Source organism: Semicossyphus pulcher, unplaced genomic scaffold, assembly GCF_022749685.1.
Source record: "Semicossyphus pulcher isolate SPU_LCO1_2020_fin unplaced genomic scaffold, fSemPul1.0.p SCAF_25, whole genome shotgun sequence".
NCBI lineage: Eukaryota > Metazoa > Chordata > Actinopteri > Labriformes > Labridae > Semicossyphus > Semicossyphus pulcher.
The window spans coordinates 5,881,411-5,905,763 of record NW_027211699.1 but is presented as its reverse complement, the minus strand read 5'-3'; the positions used below and the strand labels follow the sequence as shown (position 1 = coordinate 5,905,763).

Sequence of the window (24,353 nt, the reverse complement as noted above, 5' to 3'; positions counted from 1 at the left end):
GCCTGCTCCCAATGATACAGACGCGTGCTTCAAAGGCATGCCAGAAGTGCTGCTGAAACACTGGAACACGCATCTGTGTGTTACTGTGTGGAAAAACATACATTTAAACATATAAGTGAGTGAACAAGATGAGCAGGAAGATAAGTGCGACTCTGCATGTACGGAGACATGAGGGTAGACTAGCTTGTATTTAATGCTGACTCCACAGAGAAGAACTGCTGCGTTCTGTGATGTGAGGGATGATGTTTCTTTGTGAACCTGAGTATGGACGAAGTAAATGTAAGCTTTTGGATGCAGTTTCCGGGCAAAATAAGGGTGCCAAATGGAGACTTGGTTCATCCTCCCACACAGAGCACGCTGCACTCTCACTGCTTTCATCTGTGCTTCTTGGATGCAGCTGTTTTTAAGCTCTGAAAACCCCAAACGTTGCCTGCGCAGAACCAGTAAACAGTTAACATAGTCGTGCATTCAGTAGTCTGCCAAAAGGAGAGTATACTTCGGACAAACATTCAGCAGGTGGCAAGAAACACGACTCCTAATTGGACGTGTTAATAGGCAGCTGTGTCAAGGAGTCATGCAGATGTTACACCGTACAAATCTTTCATGCTTAAAGGAGCCGCTGTCAGTCAAAGCTGGTGTTCTCTGTAATCGATAGAAGCGATAATATTTGAAATTGGCGCCATAGCTGTGGAGGAAGTCGTACAAACAGCTCGCGAACACCCAGCATGCATTGTGCCCCTCCCTCTGAAAGGAACAGCCCAGCGAGAGACGCTGGAGTGAAATACTGTCGTTTCTGCTGCAGGCAATGGCTCAGAGCAGTACAGAATCCAAAACATGACGAGAATATACCAGTGGATCGTCTAAAACATCTTCAGGTCTGCAGTCTACATTTCAAACCTGACGAAATGAGACATGACATCGGAGGCGGGCGTCCTAGATTGAGGAAGTGTAGTTTAGCGAGCTCCCTGGCCGGACGTGTTTCACGTCGTTTGGCGGAGGTTTTCCAGGTCAAAATCAGTTAAAAATCAGTGAACTGGCCCTTTAAGGACTCAAAAAGCTTTAAAGACTCATGTGTATCTCATGAAACATGTGCTACATTATAATGTCACAAAAGCTACTAGCAACTTGTTGCAACACAGTCCAAGAAGTTGATTAAAATATACCAAATTGGTCCGACATGTTTTTTCCCTTTAAATACATCTAAAAAAGTGGGATCGTCTTATATTCGGGGATTAAACTTTTAAATGCCAACACATGTTCACAACAGCAGATGGCGCCACTTCTATACTCACTTCTATAAAGCGAGTGTACTCTACAATGTGTCACGGAGCGTAATGTCCGAAGACAAAGACAAAAAGATCGTCTGAAAGACGATGACTACAGATACAACTTCAACAATAAGTGAAAATCCAAAGAAAAAGAAACAAACTCAACGCTCAGATGAAGCAAACAGTCTGAAAAGGAAAGCGACCGTCAGCCAGGAAAATCAAGAGTTACAACCGGAGCCAACCGTGGACGTCACACATGCAGCACTGTCCGGATATCTGGGAAGTGTGCTCCGGTAATTACCGGGGGCACCTATGGCGGTAATTTGTTTCGTCACCAGGCCGCCAAAGACAACGAAACGGAGATCTTCGAGATAATTAACTTTAATGATTTATTGGAGGAATTGAAGGAATTTTAATTTTAATTTGACAATTTAATGTAAAGATACTTAAACCTTGATTTTATTTAAAAGGTAAAATAAAATGATTTTCTTTATAAAAACAAGATTTGGTTTTCAAAAAGTTTTAAAAAAAATGTTTCTTTAATGAGGGTGGTTTTATATTCGGACCAAAAGTCCTGCCTCTTACGGGGCAGATAGCCAATCGCAGCTGAGGATTAAGAGGTGGCACCTGAGGTAGCTCATCAGATACTCAGGCCACCTCTGGAAACACCCCTGTCACAGTGGCATAAAAATGTATTTCTTATCAATAGATGTTACAGTGTGGCCTTAACTTACTTACTGAGACCTTTGACCCTCCATTTAGGTGCAAATCCTGTAAAATCTTTAATTTTTTGGGGAAAATTTTAGTTTCTTAGTTTTGATGAACATCACCTGACTGCTGATCATGTGACACCATGTGCCCCCATGTGGCCAGTATGACCGTGCAGTGATTTGTTTTTCTGTTTGTTGTTCTGACATCAGCTTAAAGCCTGAATTTTACACTTAACTCTGCATCTGTGTCTACAGGAACTGGCCTCTGATTGAGTTTTAGCATGCACTTTAATTGTGTGCATGCAGCATTCAGTTTACATGTATATAAGTTATCTTCAACTTGTTGGAGAAACATGTACCTCTCCGTGCAACACCTCAGCCACAGCTCTGCAGTACGAAGGTGTGAGCTAATATTACACTGCGGATGGTCAGGCTGTGTGAGTAAAAAGTGTCCAGATGTTGTCACACTGCTGAAATGCTGATTTCCTGACCCAGATATACAGGAGCTGCTGATCTGCAGAACATTTCCTGGCAAAGTCATTTTTTCATCTTAAAAGTTGAGTCGGGGAAACTTTTTTTTTTAGCAGATATGTCCTCTGAGAAAATGTGAGGTTGGCTCGGGACGTGGTGACTCAGAACAAGTTTGATGGCTTCTCAGAACAGGGGAGCGCGGAGGCGAGATCTAAAAATGCTAAAAGAAAAAAACCTTTAGGAGTTTGATGATGCTGTGGGTCTGTGTTCAACCTGGACGTGAACTTTTATTCCCCTAAATAAAGTAAATCACTGGAAATATAAAATGTTAAAAACGTGCATATAAACCACTTCCCTGTGTCTACATCTGTGTTACACTGTGTGAAGCGTTTTGCTGCATTTTAATCCAAAACTGGAAACAGGAAACAGTTTGTGCGTCTGTCTGAGTGGGCACGCTCATGTTTGCGATCCCTTTGAGCGTGTGACATAACCTTTGTACAGCTTCTCAGACCCCTGCACAGCACCTTAGATGTAACAGCACTCCTTTATTACTCATATTCATAGACAGAGAGCCTCTCTGTGTAATGTTCTTTCTCAGTTATGAGTAATGTCACTACTTTTGTGGCTTTCTCTGGCTGGGAGCTGCGATAAAAGTTGATGTATTGCTGTTTAATGAGGCTCTTTATTCGATCTGCTTTTGTTTCTTCGTCTTCGCTTTGTCCGTGTGTAGTTCTGCAGCTGAAGCTACAGCAGAGACGGTCCAGAGAAGAGTTGGTCAGCCTGGGGATCATGCCGCGTAAGTAGACAGCAATCCTTTTTTTTAAGCGATAAATGTTGGTCAGTACTCTAAATTAGTTATTGTTTCTATTTTTGAGTCAGTCATACTACTAAATAAGCCACCGTGTTAGCAACATTTGGCTAACGCAACACTTTAAACCTATTTTTAGTGTTTGTTGATAAGTTAAAAACCAAATAATTCAATTGTTCATGTATTTTCATGTATTCATAACCATAACTCGGTTCACGAAAACTCAACAATAATAAAATTGAGATAAAATACCTAGTTAACTAATCATGCCCAATTTTAGCCACATCAGCCAGCTACAGCATTAGCAACGCACACCTAGCTAACGAGGGTAGACGAACACTTTTGCTTTAAAAATGGCTGAAACAATTAACCAATAATCAAATTGTAAGCGATTAATTTTTGTTTGGATTGACTTATTGTTTGATTTAGAGCTCTGTTGATGCTAACCATTCAATCCAAGCTGAGCTAGCTTACTTAGCTTACTTGTTTGTGTCTGTGTATCTTTAGCTGCATGAGTGTGTTTCTTGAGACCTTGGTGTGTGTGTGTGTGTGTGTGTGGTAGGGTGTGTTCTTTAAATACTTCAAGTCAACGGTGTGATACCCTACCTAGCACTTTACTAATACACTTCTCAGACTTGTTCAATGTTTTCTCAGTTCATGCTCATCAACACAAGGTTAGCAGGTTAGCTAAACCAAACTTCAATGCACTTGTGGAACTAGTAGAGCTTACGGCAAAGATTTGTTAGCAATAAAACGAGCACAGAGAAAGATGAACGCAGCTGAAAGTTAAAGTGATAATCTCCAAGAGTTTCAGCGGTGGTTGGTCTGCCAGAGAGAGTAGGCGGAGCTAAGTGGCTGCTTTTCCGGTCTCTGCAAGTGTTATGAGTAAACAGTAATCTACTATGGCTGAACAAACAAAGAAAAGATGGATGACTACAGATACAACTTCAACAAGAAGTGAAAATCCAAAGAAACAGAAACAAACTCGACGCTCAGATGAAGGAAAACAGTCTGAAATGGAAAGCGACCGTCAGCCAGGAAAATCAAGAGTTACAACCGGAGCCATCTGTAGACGTCACACATGCAGCACTGTCTGGATATCTGGGAAGTGTGCTCCCGCAATTACCGGTTATCGCAACAGGTGCCGCCAAAGAGAACGAGACTGAATCTTTAAACAGCTGACCTGTGGGACAGAAAAGTGATATACAGTTTGTTTGGTTAACAAACAAGAAGAAAGCTCTGCTCAGCAGCAGCCACAGCAGCAGACACAAAACGCAGCCACAGCCAGAGATGTTCCTGAAGTCTACAGACAGAGCGATGCTGGTTAGCATCAGCAGGGTGGCAAGAAGCCATGATGCAGCCGCTCATGCACATAATGGGGTCTTTTCTCTCTGACCTCATCTAACCACTCTCTATTTCCTCTTCTTCGTTTGCCCTTTGGTCTGTTTTTTCATTTTTTTTCTAGCTGCCTCTCTCCATTTATCTCCTCTCCCCGTCTCCCCTCCATTTGTTTTCTGATTCTCCATCATCCCCTTCATCCTTTTCACTTTCATCCCCCGCCTCCGAATTTTGCAGCCTTTCATCCCTCCCTCGGTCCCGACACTTGTTTCCCCTCACGTAGGTGACTGACAGGCAGGTTCATAGACCCTTAAGGAGGCCACATAGCGCCCTTGTGGACGGGTGAAAGGTCTGAGAGGGTTAATGTCCCCGGGGTGTGCAGGAGTGAGTGTGTAGCAGCAGTGTGACAGTGCTCAGCGACGTGAACTCAGGCTTATGCAGGTACCAGCAGTCTTCCCCGAGGGTTGCTAATCTCGTCACACCACTTGTGTGTGTGTGTGTGTGTGTGTGTGTGTGTCTCTGTGTGTACAGTTCAGTCAGAAAGTATTAGAAAAACAACCCATTTTCTGTTGTGTTAGTTCCAGAACATTGGATTTTAAATTAAACGTTGTTATGTAATTAAAGTGCGGACCCTCAGCTCTAATTTTAGGCCGATTACTTTCATTCATGTGGTTTCTTCCCTGGTCGACATTTACTGCCATCGTCGCCTCGTACTTGGAAGTGGTCTTAGTGAGTCCGGCCTTCAGCAATTAAAACACATGCTAGTAGGGCTGCACATAAATATGCATTTCCTTGTCAATAAACACGTTGCAAAAGCCTCTGCCGTGTATTCACTCTCAGCATGCAAACATTTGACCAATCAGATGGAGCTCAGGCTACAAGAGCTGTGCGATCGCACCATTCGGTCATTTGGATAAAGCTCCAACTAGCCATCAGCTAACGTGCTTAGCTAGCACAGTGGCTGAGAAAGGAGAAAGAAGCAGGTTGCGTTGAAAAAGAGCAGCATTTCTGATTGTAGGAATTGTTTGGAATATAGAACAGACGAAAGGTTACAAACCCAGGAACTGTGTTAAATATGGAAAACAGCAGTAACCCGGACAACCCGCAGGATCCGTGTGCGCCGCGACCTCCGGAGATGATCGCGCCCACTCTAGTCAGTGCTCGTGTTTCCACCGCACGCACCACGTTCCGTCTCCGACACGTCTGAGAAGCGTCTCTCCGCTCTGCTCCACTAAAAATATGTGCCTACCCCAGCTAGCATCTATAACAGCAGCAGCTATAACACTGGCTAACATTATTATGTTTGAACGAAAACGTTTTAACTGCAACATTCTGAAGATATTTTCAGGATGTTATTGAGGCCTGAACTATCAGAACATGATTTGTAAAGCATTTATGAAATGTGATTTGAACATTCTCACTGCAAATTTCTGAAAATGTTTTCAGAGAACGTTCTCCTGCTATTAAAAACATCACCCGTAACATTCTCAGAACGGTCTTCGAACAAAAATATTCTATCTGGGTATACGCGTCGAGTCCATTTTTGACGGAGGCCTCTACAAGCACGTGTCAAGCTGAACAGAGCAGATCGTTCCAAACAGGAAGTCAGACATTAAAACAGCATAGAGTATCCGGTCATTTGTTTAACATTGATGTTATCGCGTGATTTCGCAATTCCTGCGCGATAATGCAGTTCTCCCACGATCTTGTGATCTCGCGGATCCAGCTGCTTGGGCCAGCGCTCCGCTGCACTGCGGACCACAAACACAGCCTGCTGTGAGGTAGTGCGCACGGCGTCTGACGGACCACAACTGCGGCGCACGCAGAACGCGGCGCATACAGATCCTGTACTGTCCACAGGTTTTTTTGATAGGGACAGAACATGTTGATGGACATCATTGTAAAGATACAAGTTGTAAACATGCCTGAGTTAGCAAGAATGCTATTTCACATTTGTAGTCCCTTGGCAGGAACATAGAGAGACACATTAAAAAGACAATATTCAAACAAATAAGTAAAAAAATTGATTAAAGTTAAAAATGATCACACAAATATATGTTTATGAAGATTTTTCTCATATCGTGCAGGCCTCGTGCTCAGTGAAAACATCTTTGTCGCCTTCTCTGTGCGCTGAGCCACAAACAAGGCTCTTAATTTGTGCTAAAAAAGGCCTCTGAATAAAACACCCACATTAACCTCTGAGTCATTGGTTCATTTCAAACTACTGTGCTGCCAAAACATTGAAAAACATTTCACTGTACACAGCAGCGTTCACGTTCTGCATGTGTGTGTAGCACCCGCACATAAACTTGTTTTACTGTGGCACTTTTAGCTGCACGCATAAATATGCAACTATACAGTATGGGAAATGACTGGACTTGCATGTCGTGAGTATTAGGCACATTTTTTGCTGCAGTTTCTTCTCTTTGCCATTGTGGGAAAGAAAGTTCTTTAAGGTCCAATTTTGCGGCGGGTTTAGACGACATGATGTTTTATTCACTGTGCAGAGGAAAAACTGAGTATCACAACAAAGCTGTAGAAACCTCTCTGACCTGAGTGGGTATCCGGTCAAGATTGTAATCACTGGTACAGGAAATAACAGGCTGAGCAAAGGTGTTAGAGCTAAGCTACTTCTCTGAGAAAGCAACAACTAACCCCTGCAGTTTTCTCGGGCAAACTTCACACCTTGATTAGTAAACCGATAAAGGAAGCAATCGGAAATAGACTCTGACACACATCTAAGTTAAGAAGAGACTGTCTAGGGCAACCATCCCCAAACTTAAAAAACGATGCAGAAACGATTAAGAAACCCCGCCCCTACAAGCCCGCATTCTTCTGATTGGCCAGCTCTCCGAAGCCTGCCGAGGCTGCACTCTGTGACGTCACAAAGTGAAACCTGGCATTCACAGCAGCCTGCAGCCTGAGCTGAGCAGCCTGGGGATTACTCCAACATACTTTTACCTACAGATTTGAAACTTCACCCACGTTTAGTCTGGATATCCAACATTGTAACATTATACGTATCTCTTAAAATGTGAAACAGCATAGTACCCCCTCTTTAAGATGTCTACATTGGCTGTATGTTGGACATGTTGTTTTCCTAATCAGATCACTACAACCTCAAAAATTGGTTTACTCCAACAATGAATCCCCGTATACCCTTATATCTATTTTGTTATTTGGCACTGCCTTGTTCCTCCTTCATACGGGCTTATGATTGGTCAGCAAATAAAAACATAGCAGATAAAATCTTAACTGGTATAGTGATACTGGTTACAGCAATTTCACACCATGCTATATTTGTCTACATTGCTTCCCAATAACCTTCCTGTGTTCTATATTTTTTATGTCATATAACGTTACTTAATAGTTTGAGGTTTCGATGCTTGTTTTAGAAGCATATTCATATTGCATGTCCTGTGTTGCTCATATAACGTAGCGTTTTGGTGTCATCACAGCCCTTAAGGCTTTTAGAATTCTATCACCACTAATCCCTGGGTTTTTGCATAATCAAAGGCCTACAGGAAATCTTGCTCGAGTCATTTATGAACGCTGAACAGATTTTATTAATTCCATCACAGCAAAGAGGCTTGTTGGACTGGAACGCCCGGATACATTTCTCCCTTTACCTTGAGATTTTTGGTCTTTTACAGCCTGTAAATGGGTCCGCTGCCCAGGCTGTTTTTCCATTTAGCTCTGTCATGGTTTAAAAATTTGTGAGCCAGTACATTTAGAGCAGGCATTCACCACACTGACATGGATGTAGAAGTGAGAGAAAATGGGACAGAGTTGGTAATATGAAAGCAATCACCCTCAGCATCAGTAAACTATTCAAACTGAACTGGAGCTGAACCATTTAAAATCATGTAGCTCTCCATTTTCCCTCAGTGGCGTTACGTACACATTAATGTCCTCTTTCTCTCTTTTTCTCCACTTTTGCTCTGCTGTCATTATTTACACTTGAAGCCCTGAAAAGTTCAGCTGCTTTCCACGGACAGAGAAGGAGCCTGGAACGAGCAAAGGTGAGTGTGCTATCCCTCGATTCGATTGCTGGAGTCACAACTGGCCTATTTCAACACATTCATGTATCATTGCAGCAACTCTTGAAAACTCACACAATTACTTTGATTGAACTGAAAGTTACTGGAAGTTACAAAAATCATCTGAAAAAAAAGAGTCAGCTCCAAACACGGCACGGGCTATCCAGCAGCAAAACACTTTTACATTTAGCTACCAGGTATGTACAAATGGTTGAAATGGTTAACTTAAAGTTATGTATTCATAGTTGAAATAGCAAGCTTGTTTATGTAGTTAGCTTAAAGTATGTATCAATGATTGAAATGGTTGTCTAAAAGTAATGGATTAATTGTTTAAATACTTTGATAAATGGTTGAAATGGTTAGCTTAAAGCAGTGGTTCCCAACCCTTAAGGGGGCGCCAAAGATCGCTGGGGCTGCGCGAGGCTTTGACTGCTTTGAGATTGTCAAGATTAGATTTGTACATTAGAAAGCACTTACTTGATAATCAAAAGTCTGTTCAACTATAAAATATATTTTTGGTCCTCATTCAAATATAGTAGCTATTTTGTCACAAAATAAAAATTAAATAATAATAATAATAAAATTTTGCCACACCTCTGCGAACTATCAGCTGATTGGTGTTAATTTTGCCAATAAAGATTTGTAATTAATCACTTTTTTTTTTTGGTGTACGTGTGTGCGGGCGAGGGGGGCTCAGGCTTCCTTAGATACAAGCGGAGGGGGCTCCAAGGGAAAAAGGTTGGGAACCACTGGCTTAAAGTAAATGGTTGACATTTTTAGATTCAAGTTATGGATTAATCTTAAGAATAGTTCCCCAAAAGTAATGGATAAATGGTTTAGAACTTGGCCAAAGGTCAGAAATAAATTACTGAAATAGTTGTTTAAAAGCAATTAGAAAATGGTTAAAATAATACACTAAAAGTAATGGGTAAATGGTGGAAATAGTTGGCCAAAAGTAAAAGATAAATGGTTGAAATAGTATGTTAAAGTGATGGGTAAATGGTTCACATAGTTGGCCTTAAGTAATTGATAGGAATAGATAGTAAACAGATGGCCACAACTAATGGATACATGGTTAAAATAGTTGTCAAGAAGTAATAGATGAATGAAATAGATGGCCAAAATGATGGATGAATGGTTAAAATACAGTAGTTGCCCCTAACAAATGGATAAATGGTTGCAATAGTTGGCTAAAAGTCATCGATACATGGTGAAAAAAGATGGCTAATAGTAAAATGGTATTAATGGTTAAAAATGTTGGCCAACAGTAATCGATAAATGGTTGAACTAGTACGCTAAAAATAACAGACAAATCATTGAAATAGTTGGCTTAGAGTAATTGGTAAATGGTTGTAATAGTTAAGTTAAAAGTAATTGATAAATGGCATTTATAAATAGTTAAGCCAGTTTATAGTTAAGGATAAACATAAACAGTAGAAAGTTAAGCTAAAATTAGTGGATAAATTACAAAGTCAGTCATGACGGGGCAGTTGAGTTTATCTAACAGGACTGAAGAGATGAATCTGACAGAATCATGTCTGCTGCCCTAAATGGTTTAACATGTATCACAGATAATGATGACAGCAAAAGAAGACAACAATATGATCTACAGATCTAAGAAGATAAACGTTTGTGAGAGAATAAGTAATTATCAGGGATTTTCTCACTGTTTTTTTCTCTTTCTTCAGACTGAGGACTTCCTGAAGAGGAAGATCAGAAGCCGGCCTGAGCGTTCTGAACTGATCAAAATGCACATCCTGGAGGGTGAGTGCCACATCCATCCTGTCCTGAGCCTCAGTAAGTCTTTCAAATGACTTTTAAGCAACCTAGGACACTGGCAAAAAACTTTCCATTGTGTCTTTGTGCTTCTAGAGACATCCGCAGAGTCGACGCTTCAGGCCAGGCAGCTGAAGAGAGCTCGCCTCGCTGATGATCTGAACGATAAGATCTCCCACCGGCCGGGGCCCATGGAGCTGATCCACAAAAACATCCTGCCTGTTTCTCCCAGCTTTAAACAGGCCATCATAGGTAAGCCAAGCCTTGTTCGATTTGTCATTTACAGTCCTAAGGGTCGTCCAAATGATGACATGGAGTCCATCCAAGACAGTTCAGAGTTTCTGCAATTATTTTCCTGCCAAATGAACTGCTCCTTGGACGGTTTTCCATCGTCAGATGGGCTACAGTTACCTCCTCTCTTATAATTACCTCTGAGTAGTGGAGCTAACTATATTATTATTATTAGTGTTTTAAAAAGCTGACCATGACGCCTTCTACTTTGAACACCAGCAACACCAACAATGTGGCAGAACAAGTCTTAGGCTGGATGTCTCACATGTAGCCTTTACAACTTATAAACCCTGATGTTCCAGGGCCTCTTCATCTGTCTACATGTTTTTAGAGACTCTCAGATCCATTGTTTCCCTTCCTGATAATGATTCCGATACCTAGACTCGAGTATTGGCTGAGTACTCCTTCAATACCACCCATCAATCCATCCAGGGATAGGGCTTGAGCCTATCCCAGCTGTCATTGGGCGCGAGGACTGGACTGATTGCCAGTCAATCGCAGGGCTGACACATACAGACAACCTTTCATGCTCACACTCACACCTACCGTCAGTTTTAATCCCTTATTACACTGGGGTTCCGCCTCAGCGTAAAGACGCCCCAGTGTGTGTTTTTACGCAGCGTTCTGACGTTGCGGAAGCAAAACGTGCGCGAGGTGTAAACACTCAGAGGAGGAACGACTTCGCCCCACCATTCCGCCTCCGTGCGTTCTACGTAGAAGATGAAACGTGACAGAGGCCACCTTGAACTGGCAGTGTAAAAAGGGCTTTAGAGTCATCTAGTAACCCAACGAGCATGTCTTTGGACTGTGGGAGGAAGCCCCAAAGGGAACCCGCGGATGCACCGGGAGAACAGGCAGACTCCACACAGAAAGGCCTCCTATGTCCGAACCGGGATTCGAATCAGGAATCTTCTAGCTGTGAGGCGACAGCGCTAACCTCCATCAGTCAAAACCAGTTGATTTTTTGAGGCTTCAAGTTGTTATGGTTTTGGATCAGTGTATTATGTGACATACTTGCCAATACCCAATACCGCTTTTAGGCGTTATCAGAGGCCAGTACCAACACTGTAAATAAAACATGCCCTGCATATATAAGGAAAATGGAGGTGTAATATAAATATAAAAGTGTGATATATCAAAACACACCAACACTATAAGCCTCCTGACAGGATGTTCCTCCCGCAAATGCACATTTGCATTTAATGTGTAAAACCAACCAACAACCACGTTACAAAAACGTGACTATCTAAAGGAAGTTAAAGGTTTCCGTAAGGACAACACAGACAGGAAGTGAAGACATCTCTTCCTTCTCTGCAGTCAGCTTTAAATGTCCACCATGTCTGTGATAAAATCCAATCTTTCATTCATTAGGGGAATTAAATACTGATCAAAGAGAGCAACTCGGGCACAGCGACAGATATAAGGACCCCAATTTCACCCTTCTCCATTACAGCATCAGCGATAAAGAAACAAAAAGCCGAGCTGTCTCGTTCGATTGTATATCTTTGGTCCGACGCTGGTTGTGTCAAATATTAGATGAGGACTTCAGACGCACGGGGTCCAGCTGCCTGATTGATGTGTGGCGGGAGGAGCGCTGAGATCCAATAACGTGCAGCGCCAGTGGATTATCCGTCTCTGTCAGCGCTGCACAATAAACACAATTGCATCACATTTGAGTTACACAGAGTTTGACACGCAAAGATACAAACAAACCGAGCGCAATGCACAGAGCGGCAGCAGGAAAGTCATCACGTTATTGGATCTGCGGCTGTTAAATCAGCCCCATGTTGTCTTTTCATCATCGCCCGCTGATGGTGAATTAATGACCAGCGGGTCATTTTATATAGCTGTCTGCTCTGGCCCACAGCAGCTCCCGTAATTAAATAACACACACCCACCGGCAGAGGGAGAGTCTCTATTCTCAGTCCAGGGGATCTGAGCAGGCACCTTCATTCCTTAAAGCCTTCAACGACTCAGAAGTCTGCATAATAAGGACATGATTATGTTACACCCCTGAGGCACAGCTTGGATCTGTCTCAAACTGATGCTGGCTGACATGGAAACATTTGTCTTTTAGTTCATTTTTACACACTTTTCCTCAAATACACGTCCATGTTTATCTTACTCGGCTATGTTTGTTTTAATGCGAGACATACGGAGGCCTTTTGGTGGTTGGATTCATCATATTTTCAGTGTTTGTCGTGGTAATAATCATTTTAAGAGACTAACAATATCCCATCTTCTGAATAACAATTAAATCATTTTCTTCAAGTTGAGCTTCGATGATGCCAGATGCCATCTGTTTCATAAAGCATTATGAATGGGCTGGAGAGCCTTACTTGGCTGCACTCGGAGTAAACTTAGATGAATGAAAACTATCTCAGGGATAAAAACTTGGCTCATCCCGGCCACACAACTGGTGATAATTTTGGCTGACTTCAGGGAGCCTCACAGGGTGTTAGTTCATTGGCACAGTGCAGTATGTTTGGATAACAGGGCTCAACACACTCACATGTAGGTGATAAAAACTTGCTGCCAGGCCTGTCACTGTAGGGACATGCCCAAGCCAGGCTGGCACACACACTCAAGCGAAGATGTAGAGTAGTGTGTTCTGAGATGCTTGTTTTGACGTATCATCTGCCTAAATGTCAATCCTTCCCTTTTTCTCTCTTCACACAATCCCTTCTCTCTCTCTCAGAGACGCAGTTTCCAAACCCTGCAGGTGATAGCTTGTCATATGATGAGGACAGCGGCTACAGTCTGTCTCCACAACAGCCGCTTAACCAGGAGTCTTCTCTGCTCCTGCTACCTCTCCCCTCTATGCCAGAGACACAGCCAGGGGGCAGCATCCAATCTCCCACACAGGTACGATGGCACTGAAGAGAAGGGAACAAAATATGCATATTAAATTCAGTATTTTAGAACATGAGTAAAAGCAGCAAAACAGCAGCCATTTTCCTCTGCCATCATGCTCAGGGTGGGAAGCCGGAGGTCGTCATGCTGTGTCTTTAGGCTACGTTGTATGAAGGGACAGAAGGGACAACCAATAAACTACCGTCCGACAACAGCTAGTGTTAGCATTCAGCCACTTATATTAACTGGGAACTGGCTGAATGCTAACATACCTTTTGATAGTGTTCAACACTACAATAAAAATTCCTAGCTAATTATAGGTAAGGAAGTGGTTAATTGCTAACATTAGCTGTTGACTAGCTTATGGTTTTTGAACTATGTTATTCTGTACCTTCTATCGTATCTTATAAACATTTTAAACGGTAATGTAAGCATTCTGCCTAGCTATAGATAATATCAGCTAGGAAGTGGCTGAATGCTAACATTATCTTTTGATAGTGTTGTACAATACGGCAGAAAAGGTGTACATTTCTAGCTAACGGTCATGTTCGCAGGGAAACCATCATTATGTTGTCTGGTAGCTCATAGATAATAAAGTATTATGCATTTTTTAAAGTTTAAGTATTATCTTATAATAGTTTCCAAAGGTACTGTTAGTATTGAGCTACTTTCTAGCTAATAATATCGTAAGCTAGCCTGAATGCTAACATTACCTTTTAATGGTGTACAATATAATAGAAAAAATATACATTTCTAGCTAACGGTCATGTTAGCAAGGAAGTGTTTGATTGCTAACATAAGCTGTTGTCTGATGGTAGCTAAATGTTATCTGTAAATGCCTTCTCTGTCAGATCTCATAACATTTTCAAGACGTAATGTTAGCATTCTGCTAGCTGACGATAATATTAGCTTGGAGGAGGCTGAATGCTAACATTACGTTTTGATAGTGTCGTTCGATACGATAGAAACGGTGTGTTTATTCTTAGCAAGAGGTAATGTTAGCAGGACAGTGTTTGATTGCTAACATTAGCTGTTGTCTGTTTTCTCGCAAAGTTAAGTCTGTAGACGTCTTTCCTATCGTATACGATGAGATTTTCAACAGGTAATGTTAGCATTTAGCCGCTTAAAGGCTACAGCACAGACTTACCGGCATCCCACCTTTCTTTTATTCCCAGCTTCAACCAAACTCTGAGCGCTCTGCACAGAAACAGAAGAAACCAAAGGACGACAAACCCAAGGTACATTTCTGCTTCTGTTTTTAGACATACAGACAAAAAGTAGAAGTAAATGCTAATGCTAAACGCTTTGCTATTTTCTGTATGTGTTGCCTTCTAGATTAAAAAGTTAAAGTACCATCAGTACATCCCTCCTGACCATAAGGGAGATAAGCAGCCTCCTCCCCATCTGGACTCCTCTTATGCTCAAATCGTCCAGCAGCAGCAGCTCGTCTTGCAGCTCCAGATCATCAATCAGCAGCAGCAGCAGCAGCAGCACTGCAACTACCATGCCATCCTGCCTGCACCACCCAAGTAAACATACATTACTTTGTATGGCTGGGTGTGGCTTTTGTAAAGGTTTACTTGGCATGTAATTTTCTAAAGACCGACTACATCCTTCTCTCTGTGACTTTCTCTTCAACAGACCTGATCAGCAGTCATCCTCCTCTTCCTCCCCTGATTCAACGACCACCTCCTCTTCACCACCACGAGTCCCTGCCCCTTCAACAGCTCCCTCTAACCAGGGCAGTCACAGGCATCAGAGCTCTGCTCCTGTAGTCGGGACAAAACCAACGGCTTTACCTCCAAACCTGGGAGAAATGAAGGTTAACTGCACAAAACGTTCTTAAACAAGTGCATGGTTATTATCAAGAGCTTATGGGTCTGTTAACAAGATGTTGTCACCACAGAGCTGTTTCTTTTCTCCTATATTATTATCTATTTCAATTTTCCTGTAGTATTCGCTCCGCTCTTGTCCTTCAATCTCAAGTCTCTTTCGTTTCATCGTCTGTCAGGTTGCCGAACTAAAGTCTGAGTTAAAGCTGCGCAGCTTGCCAGTCTCCGGCACCAAAGTCGACCTCATTGAGAGGCTGAGGACTTACCAGGAAGTGAATGGAGGCAGTGACAGTACCTCCTCTCTGACAGCAGGGGGTACCACAGGGCTGACGGCTGAGGCAGCAGGAAAATCCTCCAGAACTGCTGCAACCGCCGCCAACGAGAAAAACACACCACAACAACATCAGACATCTTCTCTGACCGGTCAGTCAGGTGATTAAATCAATTACAGCTCCTCACATAATTATGTATCAAGTGTTAAAAGATAAGGCAGACGTAGAAAACAGTGTAGATAATGTATGATGTCTCTCCTGTTTCTGTATCTCTGCTGCAGGTTGCAGTGTTCCTCCAGCCTTATTCTCCCCCACATCCGTCTCGCTCACCCCCTCTGACTGCTCGCCTGGCTCCAGCAGCTTTAACTGTGACCCGTTGGATGACATGGTCAGTATTCTGTCTCCTGTAGCTGTTTTAATACAACAGTCTAACCTTTGACAACCCCAGATATGTATTGATACTCACCTCAAACATTTGAGCATGGTTATCAACTAACAGCTTCTTCCACATCGAGCATGTTGAATGATCTTCATGCTATATCCAAAAGAAAAAAAAAATCTCTCAATTTTGCTAAATAAAAGTGTACTTGACATACTAGTATTGTACAGTGTTTTTAGGAATATATAATTAGTACAACTTGATGGATTCTTAATTGTTTTACATGGCACCATTTGGATGTAGCCTATGAAGATCTCAGTTTCGTTCTCTTTGGTGGCGCCTGTGGTGATAAACAGTAGTTGCAGGAGCACACTTCCCAGATATCCAGACAGTGTCGCATGTGTGACGTCCACGGTTGGCTCCGGTTGTAACTCTTGATTTTCCTGGCTGACGGTCGCTTTCCTTTTCAGACTGTTTGCTTCATCTGAGCGTCGAGTTTGTTTCTTTTTCTTTGGATTTTCACTTATTGTTGAAGTTGTATCTGTAGTCATCCATCTTTTCTTTGTTTGTTCAGCCATAGGAGATTACTGTTTACTCCGCTTAGCTCCGCCTACCCTCTCTGGCAGACCAACCACTGCTGGGTGATGGAAAACGCGTCACTAACTGGGCGCTGCTTGTCATTTTTTTCAGTGAAAGTCACCACAGACACTCGGTCTGTGATACTGCAAATACAAAGGCTTTCATCAGTGGGCCATAGGCTCAGTCTCCATTGTGTTACCTCATTCAGTGATAGATAGAGACTTAACAGACATTTATTTACATAAAAATCTTCCAGATTATCACTTTAAACTATTTATTTTAATAATGGAATGCTGTATATTACCTTATATTTTCGGATAATACTTGTTTAATATACTTAATAAATGTGATCATCACACCTGAATTAGTTATTTAATAACATTCTGATTATGGTCACCGGTTTAGCTAGCTGAATCGGTGACCATATACAGAGACTACAATCCTCAATGCAGTGGACTAGGCTCAACTCCCACCCTCAGCCCTTTGCTGCGTGTCATCCCCGCTCTCTCTTCCCCCAATTCCGCCACTGTCCACTGTCCTCTTAATTATCTTAAAAAAACAACAACATTCTGATTATATTGCAAGAATATCTTCCTTAAGTATGAAGGTGCGTTTTAATACTAATACTAATATAATACTAAGTCAAGTGTATTAAAAGTAGGAATGCACTGTCCTTACATTTGGTACTTGCCGATACCGAGTACCGATATGAGTACTTAATGATTGCAGTTCTCATAAAGACTTTAAAAGCATGTTTCATTTTCATCAGATGTTCTTCACTTTCTGACTCTAACAAAGTAAATCGACAGAATGATGCAACTGCTGCTGACATTTTAACACTCAGCTTTGTTTCTCCGCCTACCTGCTTAGCTAACGGGAGGCTAACGTCAAGCTGTAAGGCGGTATTCAGGTGCGGTACTCGGCATAGTTTTACGAGTATGACTACTTAAGCTCCAATACCTGATAATGGTATCGGTATCAGAGCATCCCTAATTAAAAGTAATGCTTGGTCTGAAAAGTTAAAAACACAGAATCAAAATGTCAAATTTAGCACAGTTTAGGTGCTTAAATTATGCTGGCGGCATGGCTGTAGGGATGGTGATGTCGACAACTATGGGACGGATTGCAGAGAAGTTTTTAATGATCTCCTGACTTGTCCTCGAGCGCAAAATCTGGATGTGTTCAAATCTTTGGTCTGCAAAACATCCGCGAAACTAATGACATGTATGAATTTAAGAAACAAGCTAACATGCTTCACATGACGGTGCGCATTATGAGCATTATACCTGCTCAACATCAGTATGTTAAAAGCCCCATTTCAAACATGCTATCATGCAGACGTTAGCATTTAGCTCGAGCATGGCTGGAGACTATTACGTAAGATTAGTCGTCTCAAGCTCTAGCACTTATTTATATTTCCATTTCAAGGGCTCCTGCTGCATGTTTACCCTTCTTTTTCTCTCTTTCCGTCTAGATGAGTTCACCTCTCACCCAGCTGAGCCTCCAGCCATGCTCAGCTGCTCCACTTACAGCAAATATTAAAGAGGAGCAGATGTGCTCCACCTCAGCACCTTGTCAATTCTCTTTAAAGCCAGCCGGTCTGCAGAAACATTGCGCAGCCTCAGCACCTGGCCTCACCACTGCAGCCACAGCTCCAGTAGTAACAATAGACAAAGATAAGATGCTGAAGGAGAAAGACAAGCAGATAGAGGAGTTGACCAGCATGCTGAGGCAGATACAGAGGGTGGTGGATGTGCTGACGATGCAGCTGGAGCGTGGTAAGGGAAGAGGACAGGTTCCAAAGCCGCCGGTTCTTGTAAGAGTTAAACAAGAACCTCCTGATAAGCCCAGTGGCCCGCTCTCATTTCACTATCCACCATGTAAGATGGATGTACCAAAAGTTACTGTCAAACAGGAAACCATCGAGACAGAGGAGGTTGTTTCGGAGACAACTGTGCAAATACCAGACGCTCATGGATTACCACAGTCTTCGTTCAAAACTCAGGAGACACAAGAGCAAATTCCTCCGCAAATCAAGTCAGAGCAGACTATTACACAGACAAAACAACAACAACATGTGCGTCTCCAGGAAACCAACGTGCAACAGGCCGAGCAACCGGCCTTACAGAAACATTCACAAGAGCAGCAACACGACAGTCAGAACCGGCAGCAGCTGCTTCAGAGCAGCAGGCAGACGCCGGAGAATCAGCAAAACCTGCAGAAACTTCCTCAGCAGAGGAAACAGAAACATCAGCTCAGACAGCAGCAGAGGCAGCAACTGTCAAGGCAACGCCAACAGCAGGAGCAGCTAAAGCAACAGGTTCTACTGAAGCAACTACGATCGTTCTTACAGCAGCAGCAGACTGAACAGCTGCAGATGCAGACCAAGATACACCTGAAGCAACATAAGGTGCAACAACAGTCGCCACAGCTCTCGTGCTAACATGTTTTTGGCAGAAGTAGGAAGTTAAATATGCACAAATCAAGTTTCTTCCTCTAAAAGTTGATATCTGTTTTGCACAGATGCCTCAAGCGAACCTTAACCAGCAGTCAGGCTCCTCCCCCTATTTCTCTCTGGATGTCCTCAAGCAGGAGTCCTCTCCGGCTCTGGTCACAGACGGCAATGGTAACCACTTCCTAATTGCACTGACCAGTCACATCACTGAGAACCAAAGAACTGACACACCTGGGAGCAAAGCAGCCAATCACATCCCACTTCAGGTAAATGATTCAGGAAACCAACACAGCAGCTAGGATTGGACTGGTGTGTTATTTCTAGCTAACATCACCGTTAGCTGCAGCAGGGTAGCCCGTTAGCTTGGAAAGTAGATAGACAATGCTAACAAGTAACCTTGTCAATGAACTAGATGATAGGAAAGGCACATCTAAGCTAACATCTCCGTTGGTTAGGATTTAACCCTTTTATTATTGTTTGGTGTAACATGATCAAAAAGAAATTTAAGCAAGGAATGGTTGAACGTTAGCTGTTGTCCAACAGTTGCTAATGGGCCATCGAATCAGCTTTTTGGCGTTGAATTATGGCCCGATGTCCCTCAAGATTTTAACCACCCATTGTTTTTTTAGTTGTTAATTCAACAGGATGTAATGAAATGATAACAAAAGCCGTGTCCCAATCCAGCGGCTGCATCCTTTGAAGAGCGTATTTGAAGGCCGATTGCGTCACAGCGATGCGTCGAAGGCTGTCCCATTTCAAAGGCTCCTTCTGATGCGGCCGACATATGTGTCCTCCTTTTCCCGAGCCACAAAGAATCCATTGGGTGCATCCTTCGCGGCAGAACGTATCCCGAGATTCAACGCTCGCCAATTCAAACGAGATGGCGGACTCTTAAACGGCCGAGGACGTGGCGTTAGTTATGCTAGCTAGTTAGCCCGCTAGGTACCTGTTGCTAGATGACAAGAGCGGTGTTTGGTGACGCAAGGGTAAGGGCGGGAACAGCTGGTAATGCAAAGGAAAATCCTCCGCAGACCAGACCATCTCATTTCAGTTCGCCTTTAGTGGTAGACCACATCCTTCGGAGGATGCAGCCTCTGAATTGAGACACAGCTGAAGTGTTGGTACATAGCATTTTTGCTTCCCACCCTGAGCTTGACGTCAGAGGAAAATGGCCCCCAAGTGAATATGGTCAATAGTTGCAGAAGTATAGTTGTCCACAGTGAGGTCTGGATTGACTTTAGGAACACGGTTTTGTTTTGTCCACATTCAACAATAATCCTTCAATCCAATGAGTGCAGTAAAGAAAGTCCAATTTGCCTCCATTGAAGTGCGTTGGCAGCGTCAAGGTATATTTGCTTTGCTCACAAGGACTGGTCCATTTTTGCCTCCACAAACAGTCGCTGAGCAGCAGATGTTTAGTTTTTATTTAATGTATATTAAAAAAAAAAAGTCCCCACACCTGTTTTATACGTTTCATCATACTGACATACACACACACTTCATTCTCAACAAGGCCCCACAGCCCCTGTCACTGGAACAACAGAGCAGACTGCTAATGCTCCACTAACAGAGAGCCAAACATGAGGGTGACAGAGAAGTGCTCCAGTGAGTCCGATAGCGGCAGAAATTAATGATGTATGCCGTTTGAGACGTGACAGCGGTCCATGATAACGCAGTCAGACACTATCATGATGCTGATAATTATTGCTTTGCTAATTACTCTAACGACATCCTCCATTAATATGATTAATGTTGTTCACTGAGGACGAACAAAGACGACATAACGTCTTGGCTGATTGAGATATACAGCGTCTCTCGCTGAGTGTAGGTGAGCCGGAGCAAAGCCTTTAGTGGAACATTGTGTGCTGGTTCCACATACTGCTGATATGAGCAATCTTTGCAGAGTTTTTTACCCCTTTTATGACAGCTGTAATACCAGGCTGGAGGTACAGACTGTATAAATGTGGGCTTGACCTCTAAAAAGGCGGCACTCCACTGGTTTTGAGAAAAGGTTTCATTGTACAGAAGTCGATGAAAGACTGACTCTACCTCTTACTTGATTTATTACTTTAATAAACATTTTCTTAATGAGTTTTTTAGCATCACTAGTTTCAAGTCAATACAGTTTATTTTGTAAATTATTGTTGCGTTTAGAGTAAAATACACAATAAAGCAGGCTATGCTTCAGGGTGGGGCTACCTGTGATTGACAAGTCGTTAGCCCTGCTACCTGAAGAATGACGTGTTTGGAGTTCTGTTTAACTTAAAAACTCTGACGGGTTGACTGTTACTTATTTTTAGTAAGTGCATTATTGTTTTAAGTTTTGGCTAGCCAAATTAGCATCTCTATTAATATCACAGTTGCCAGGAATACTGGATGCACATTGCTAACCAAGACAGAGCTACTGTTAGCTGATAGTTTAGCGTTTGCTAACCCTTTGTGATTCTCCAGTTCTAACACCTGTCCAAATATGGCCACATCCTGATAAACAACAACATGGCAACAGCTAAATCAGAATCAGATATACTGTATTTATGCCTGAAATTCTGGAAGCAAACAAGTGAGATAAAAAGAAGACAAAACAGGCGCTGCATGTGCGGTTAGCGCACTTCTACCTAACAAATGCCTCCAAACAGTTGCCCACAAATGGTTTGCTTTATGATGTGGCAACCTGTGACTGACAAGTTGCTAACGCTCCAACCTAAAAATGTTGGGAGTGCCAAATTACAAAGAGTTGTGAAAGATGTGGAGTTTTTGGTTTGCTAGCAAAATTAGCATGAATTTGGTTGCACCTTGCTAACAAAGATAGCGCTGTTTAGCAAGCATTTTACATGTCTTCAGTTTCACCAACTACCAAATATGGTCACATCTGGCTCCAATAAACGACTCAAGCTGCCAAACTAAAGGCTTCAAAACGGTTTGTCCGCAAACCAGTGGTTGACATCACTTTTGCATCAACGTCCACTTCTTACACACAGTCCAAGGTTGGCTTAGGAAAGAAAGACTTCATATGTTACTGAAATAACTGCTGCCCTTGTCAGAGGTACTAATCTTTCGATTTTTAAATAATTTGAAGGCACAGAATGGAGGACTTAAGATGTCTGTGGACCAACCCCAGCAAGAAGTTGCTCAGCGCTCGTCAGGGCCTCCCGCTCCGCAGCCTTTCTCCGAGCCCCACGAGACTTCTCTCCCAGGGAGAAACACCTCATCGCCTTTAACCCAAGTTGTAAGTTATCTCCAGATGATTTCAAGGCGACTTGTATCATCCAACGACTTTTAAAGGACTTTGAATTGAAGGTAACGTGTTGTATCATTTGTGTGTCTGCCCTCAGGATACAGATACAAAGGTTATCGTTTATCAGAAAGGAGGTAAGATGCAATACTATAATCAATTCTGTTTGTTGAGAGCAAAGAGAGAGCAAAATCATACTTTATGGGTTGTCCAATCAGATAACCCCTCTCCGGATACGCCCCTGATATGGAGCAACAAACTTTTAAATCACTGTGTTTTTCCCTTCAGAAGTGACGTCAACTTCCAAACCAGCCGCTGACCCTTCTCTGGACTGCCTGAACTCAAACCTCTCTATGTCTTCTCCGCCCCGCTTCCAACTCCACATGTTATCATCCCCATCCTCTGTGCCTCAGCTTCCGGCCGACACCGCAGAGCAGAAGCAGCATCTCGGTGACACTGGATGTGGACGGCTGGAGGACTTCCTGGAAAGCACCACCGGTAAGCCTCTCCTGGGGGTGGAGCCTGGCGGTCCAATGACGCTGATTGATGACCTCCACAGTCAGATGCTGTGCACTCCGAGCATCCTGGACCCTCCCCCGTCCCCAATGGATATCTTCGACATGGCAGCCGAGAGGGAGCACGGGCTGGACGGTATGGATTGGTTGGAGCTCACCGTGGGAGGAATAAAGGAGGAAGAATCCTGCACAATTGGCCCCCAAAGCCCCCCGAGTGTATTTTCCACAGACTTCCTGGACAGTTCTGACCTTCAGATGCGCTGGGACTCCTGCCTATAGCAGCTGGAAAACGTCCAATACAGGGAATACACATGCGCAAAAACATGTAATTGATCACGGAGGCTTCAGTATGTCATTAGAGAACTCCTTCTGCATCTTCTCACACTCTGGTTTAATGAATCTTCAATCACTTTGACCTTTATTTATTCTATTTACACACTGCGGTATTGATTTCCTTCATATGTTCATTAGGCGGGTCCGAGGTCTGCTCTCGCTTCTACAGCAACGAACACATTTGAGGATCCTCATTATGGATTCGGACCTGATAGTTGATAGATATATCTCTGACACAGACACCAAGTCTCGGAGGAGAAGTACATTTGTTTGTTTGACCTTTGTCTAATTGGACTGAGTTTCCTTTTGTTGTAATGATAATCAATGGTTCACCACTACAGTGGAGGCTGCAGCTAATCAATAACTAAAGATATACTGAAAGACGATCCTTTCCTAGAGACTTAATACTTTATTTATTTAAGTAAAATGTTGAATTTCTGTAATTTGAGGAAACATGAATCTCATGTTTATTTAAATACACTGTGCGTCTCCACGTAAATGTTTAAACAGTTTGCTGCCTCTTTAGTATCACTGAAACATTACTTACATACATTAGAACTTCTGCTGTGCTCTTGATTTATTCATTTTCTCTGAAGTAATTGTTGAACTTATGTAACACTGAATCACAATCTTGTGCCGTGGTAGACTATATAAGAGTTGAGGTTGAGGTTCCTGCAGGTAAACGGGTATAATCCTGCGAATTAAGTTGACAAGCTGTCATTACTGCGGTGGCGTCTCCAGTGATGTAGTGGTCCCTGGAGAAGTAGGTATACTCTTAATTCATGCTCTGTTTGTGAGCAGCCCATTCAGCAAAGGATAGACGCCCTGTTTTATAAACAGTGACATGTAAGACTACTCTATTTAGTTTACCCAAAAATGGGCCAGTAGTATTTGCACATTGTCACATAATTTAAGCTAACTAGCCAGTAGAATAACGTTATATTGCACAGCCCTTCATCACAAATATGTGGCGGATGGTCACATTTTACTCCCCTCCCTCTGAAAGGAACGGCCCAGAGAGAGACGCTGGAGTGAAATACTACCGTTTCTCTGCAGGCAACGGCTCAGGGCGGTACAGAATCTGAAATACCGGTGGATCGTCTAAAAAATCTCCAGGTCTGCAGTCTACATTTCAAACGTAACGATTTTGAACGAGACATGACATCAGAGGCGGGCGTCCTAGATTGAGGATGTGTAGTTT

At 42.8% G+C, this 24,353-nt stretch overlaps 1 protein-coding gene across 1 annotated transcript; it reads left to right on the top strand.

The window, feature by feature from the left end:
- Positions 1-3,223: 3,223 nt before the first annotated feature.
- Positions 3,224-23,098, top strand: LOC138603956 (myocardin-related transcription factor A-like). The gene is made up of 15 exons (XM_069675737.1): positions 3,224-3,245; positions 8,562-8,617; positions 10,324-10,399; positions 10,508-10,663; positions 13,401-13,538; positions 14,723-14,793; positions 14,891-15,084; positions 15,197-15,377; positions 15,567-15,810; positions 15,959-16,047; positions 18,092-19,027; positions 19,141-19,338; positions 22,149-22,298; positions 22,405-22,441; positions 22,593-23,098. The coding sequence occupies exons 1-15, from the start codon at positions 3,239-3,241 to the stop codon at positions 23,096-23,098; spliced, it is 3,039 nt and encodes a 1,012-aa protein (XP_069531838.1). The 5' UTR covers positions 3,224-3,238.
- The last annotated feature ends 1,255 nt before the right edge of the window (positions 23,099-24,353 follow it).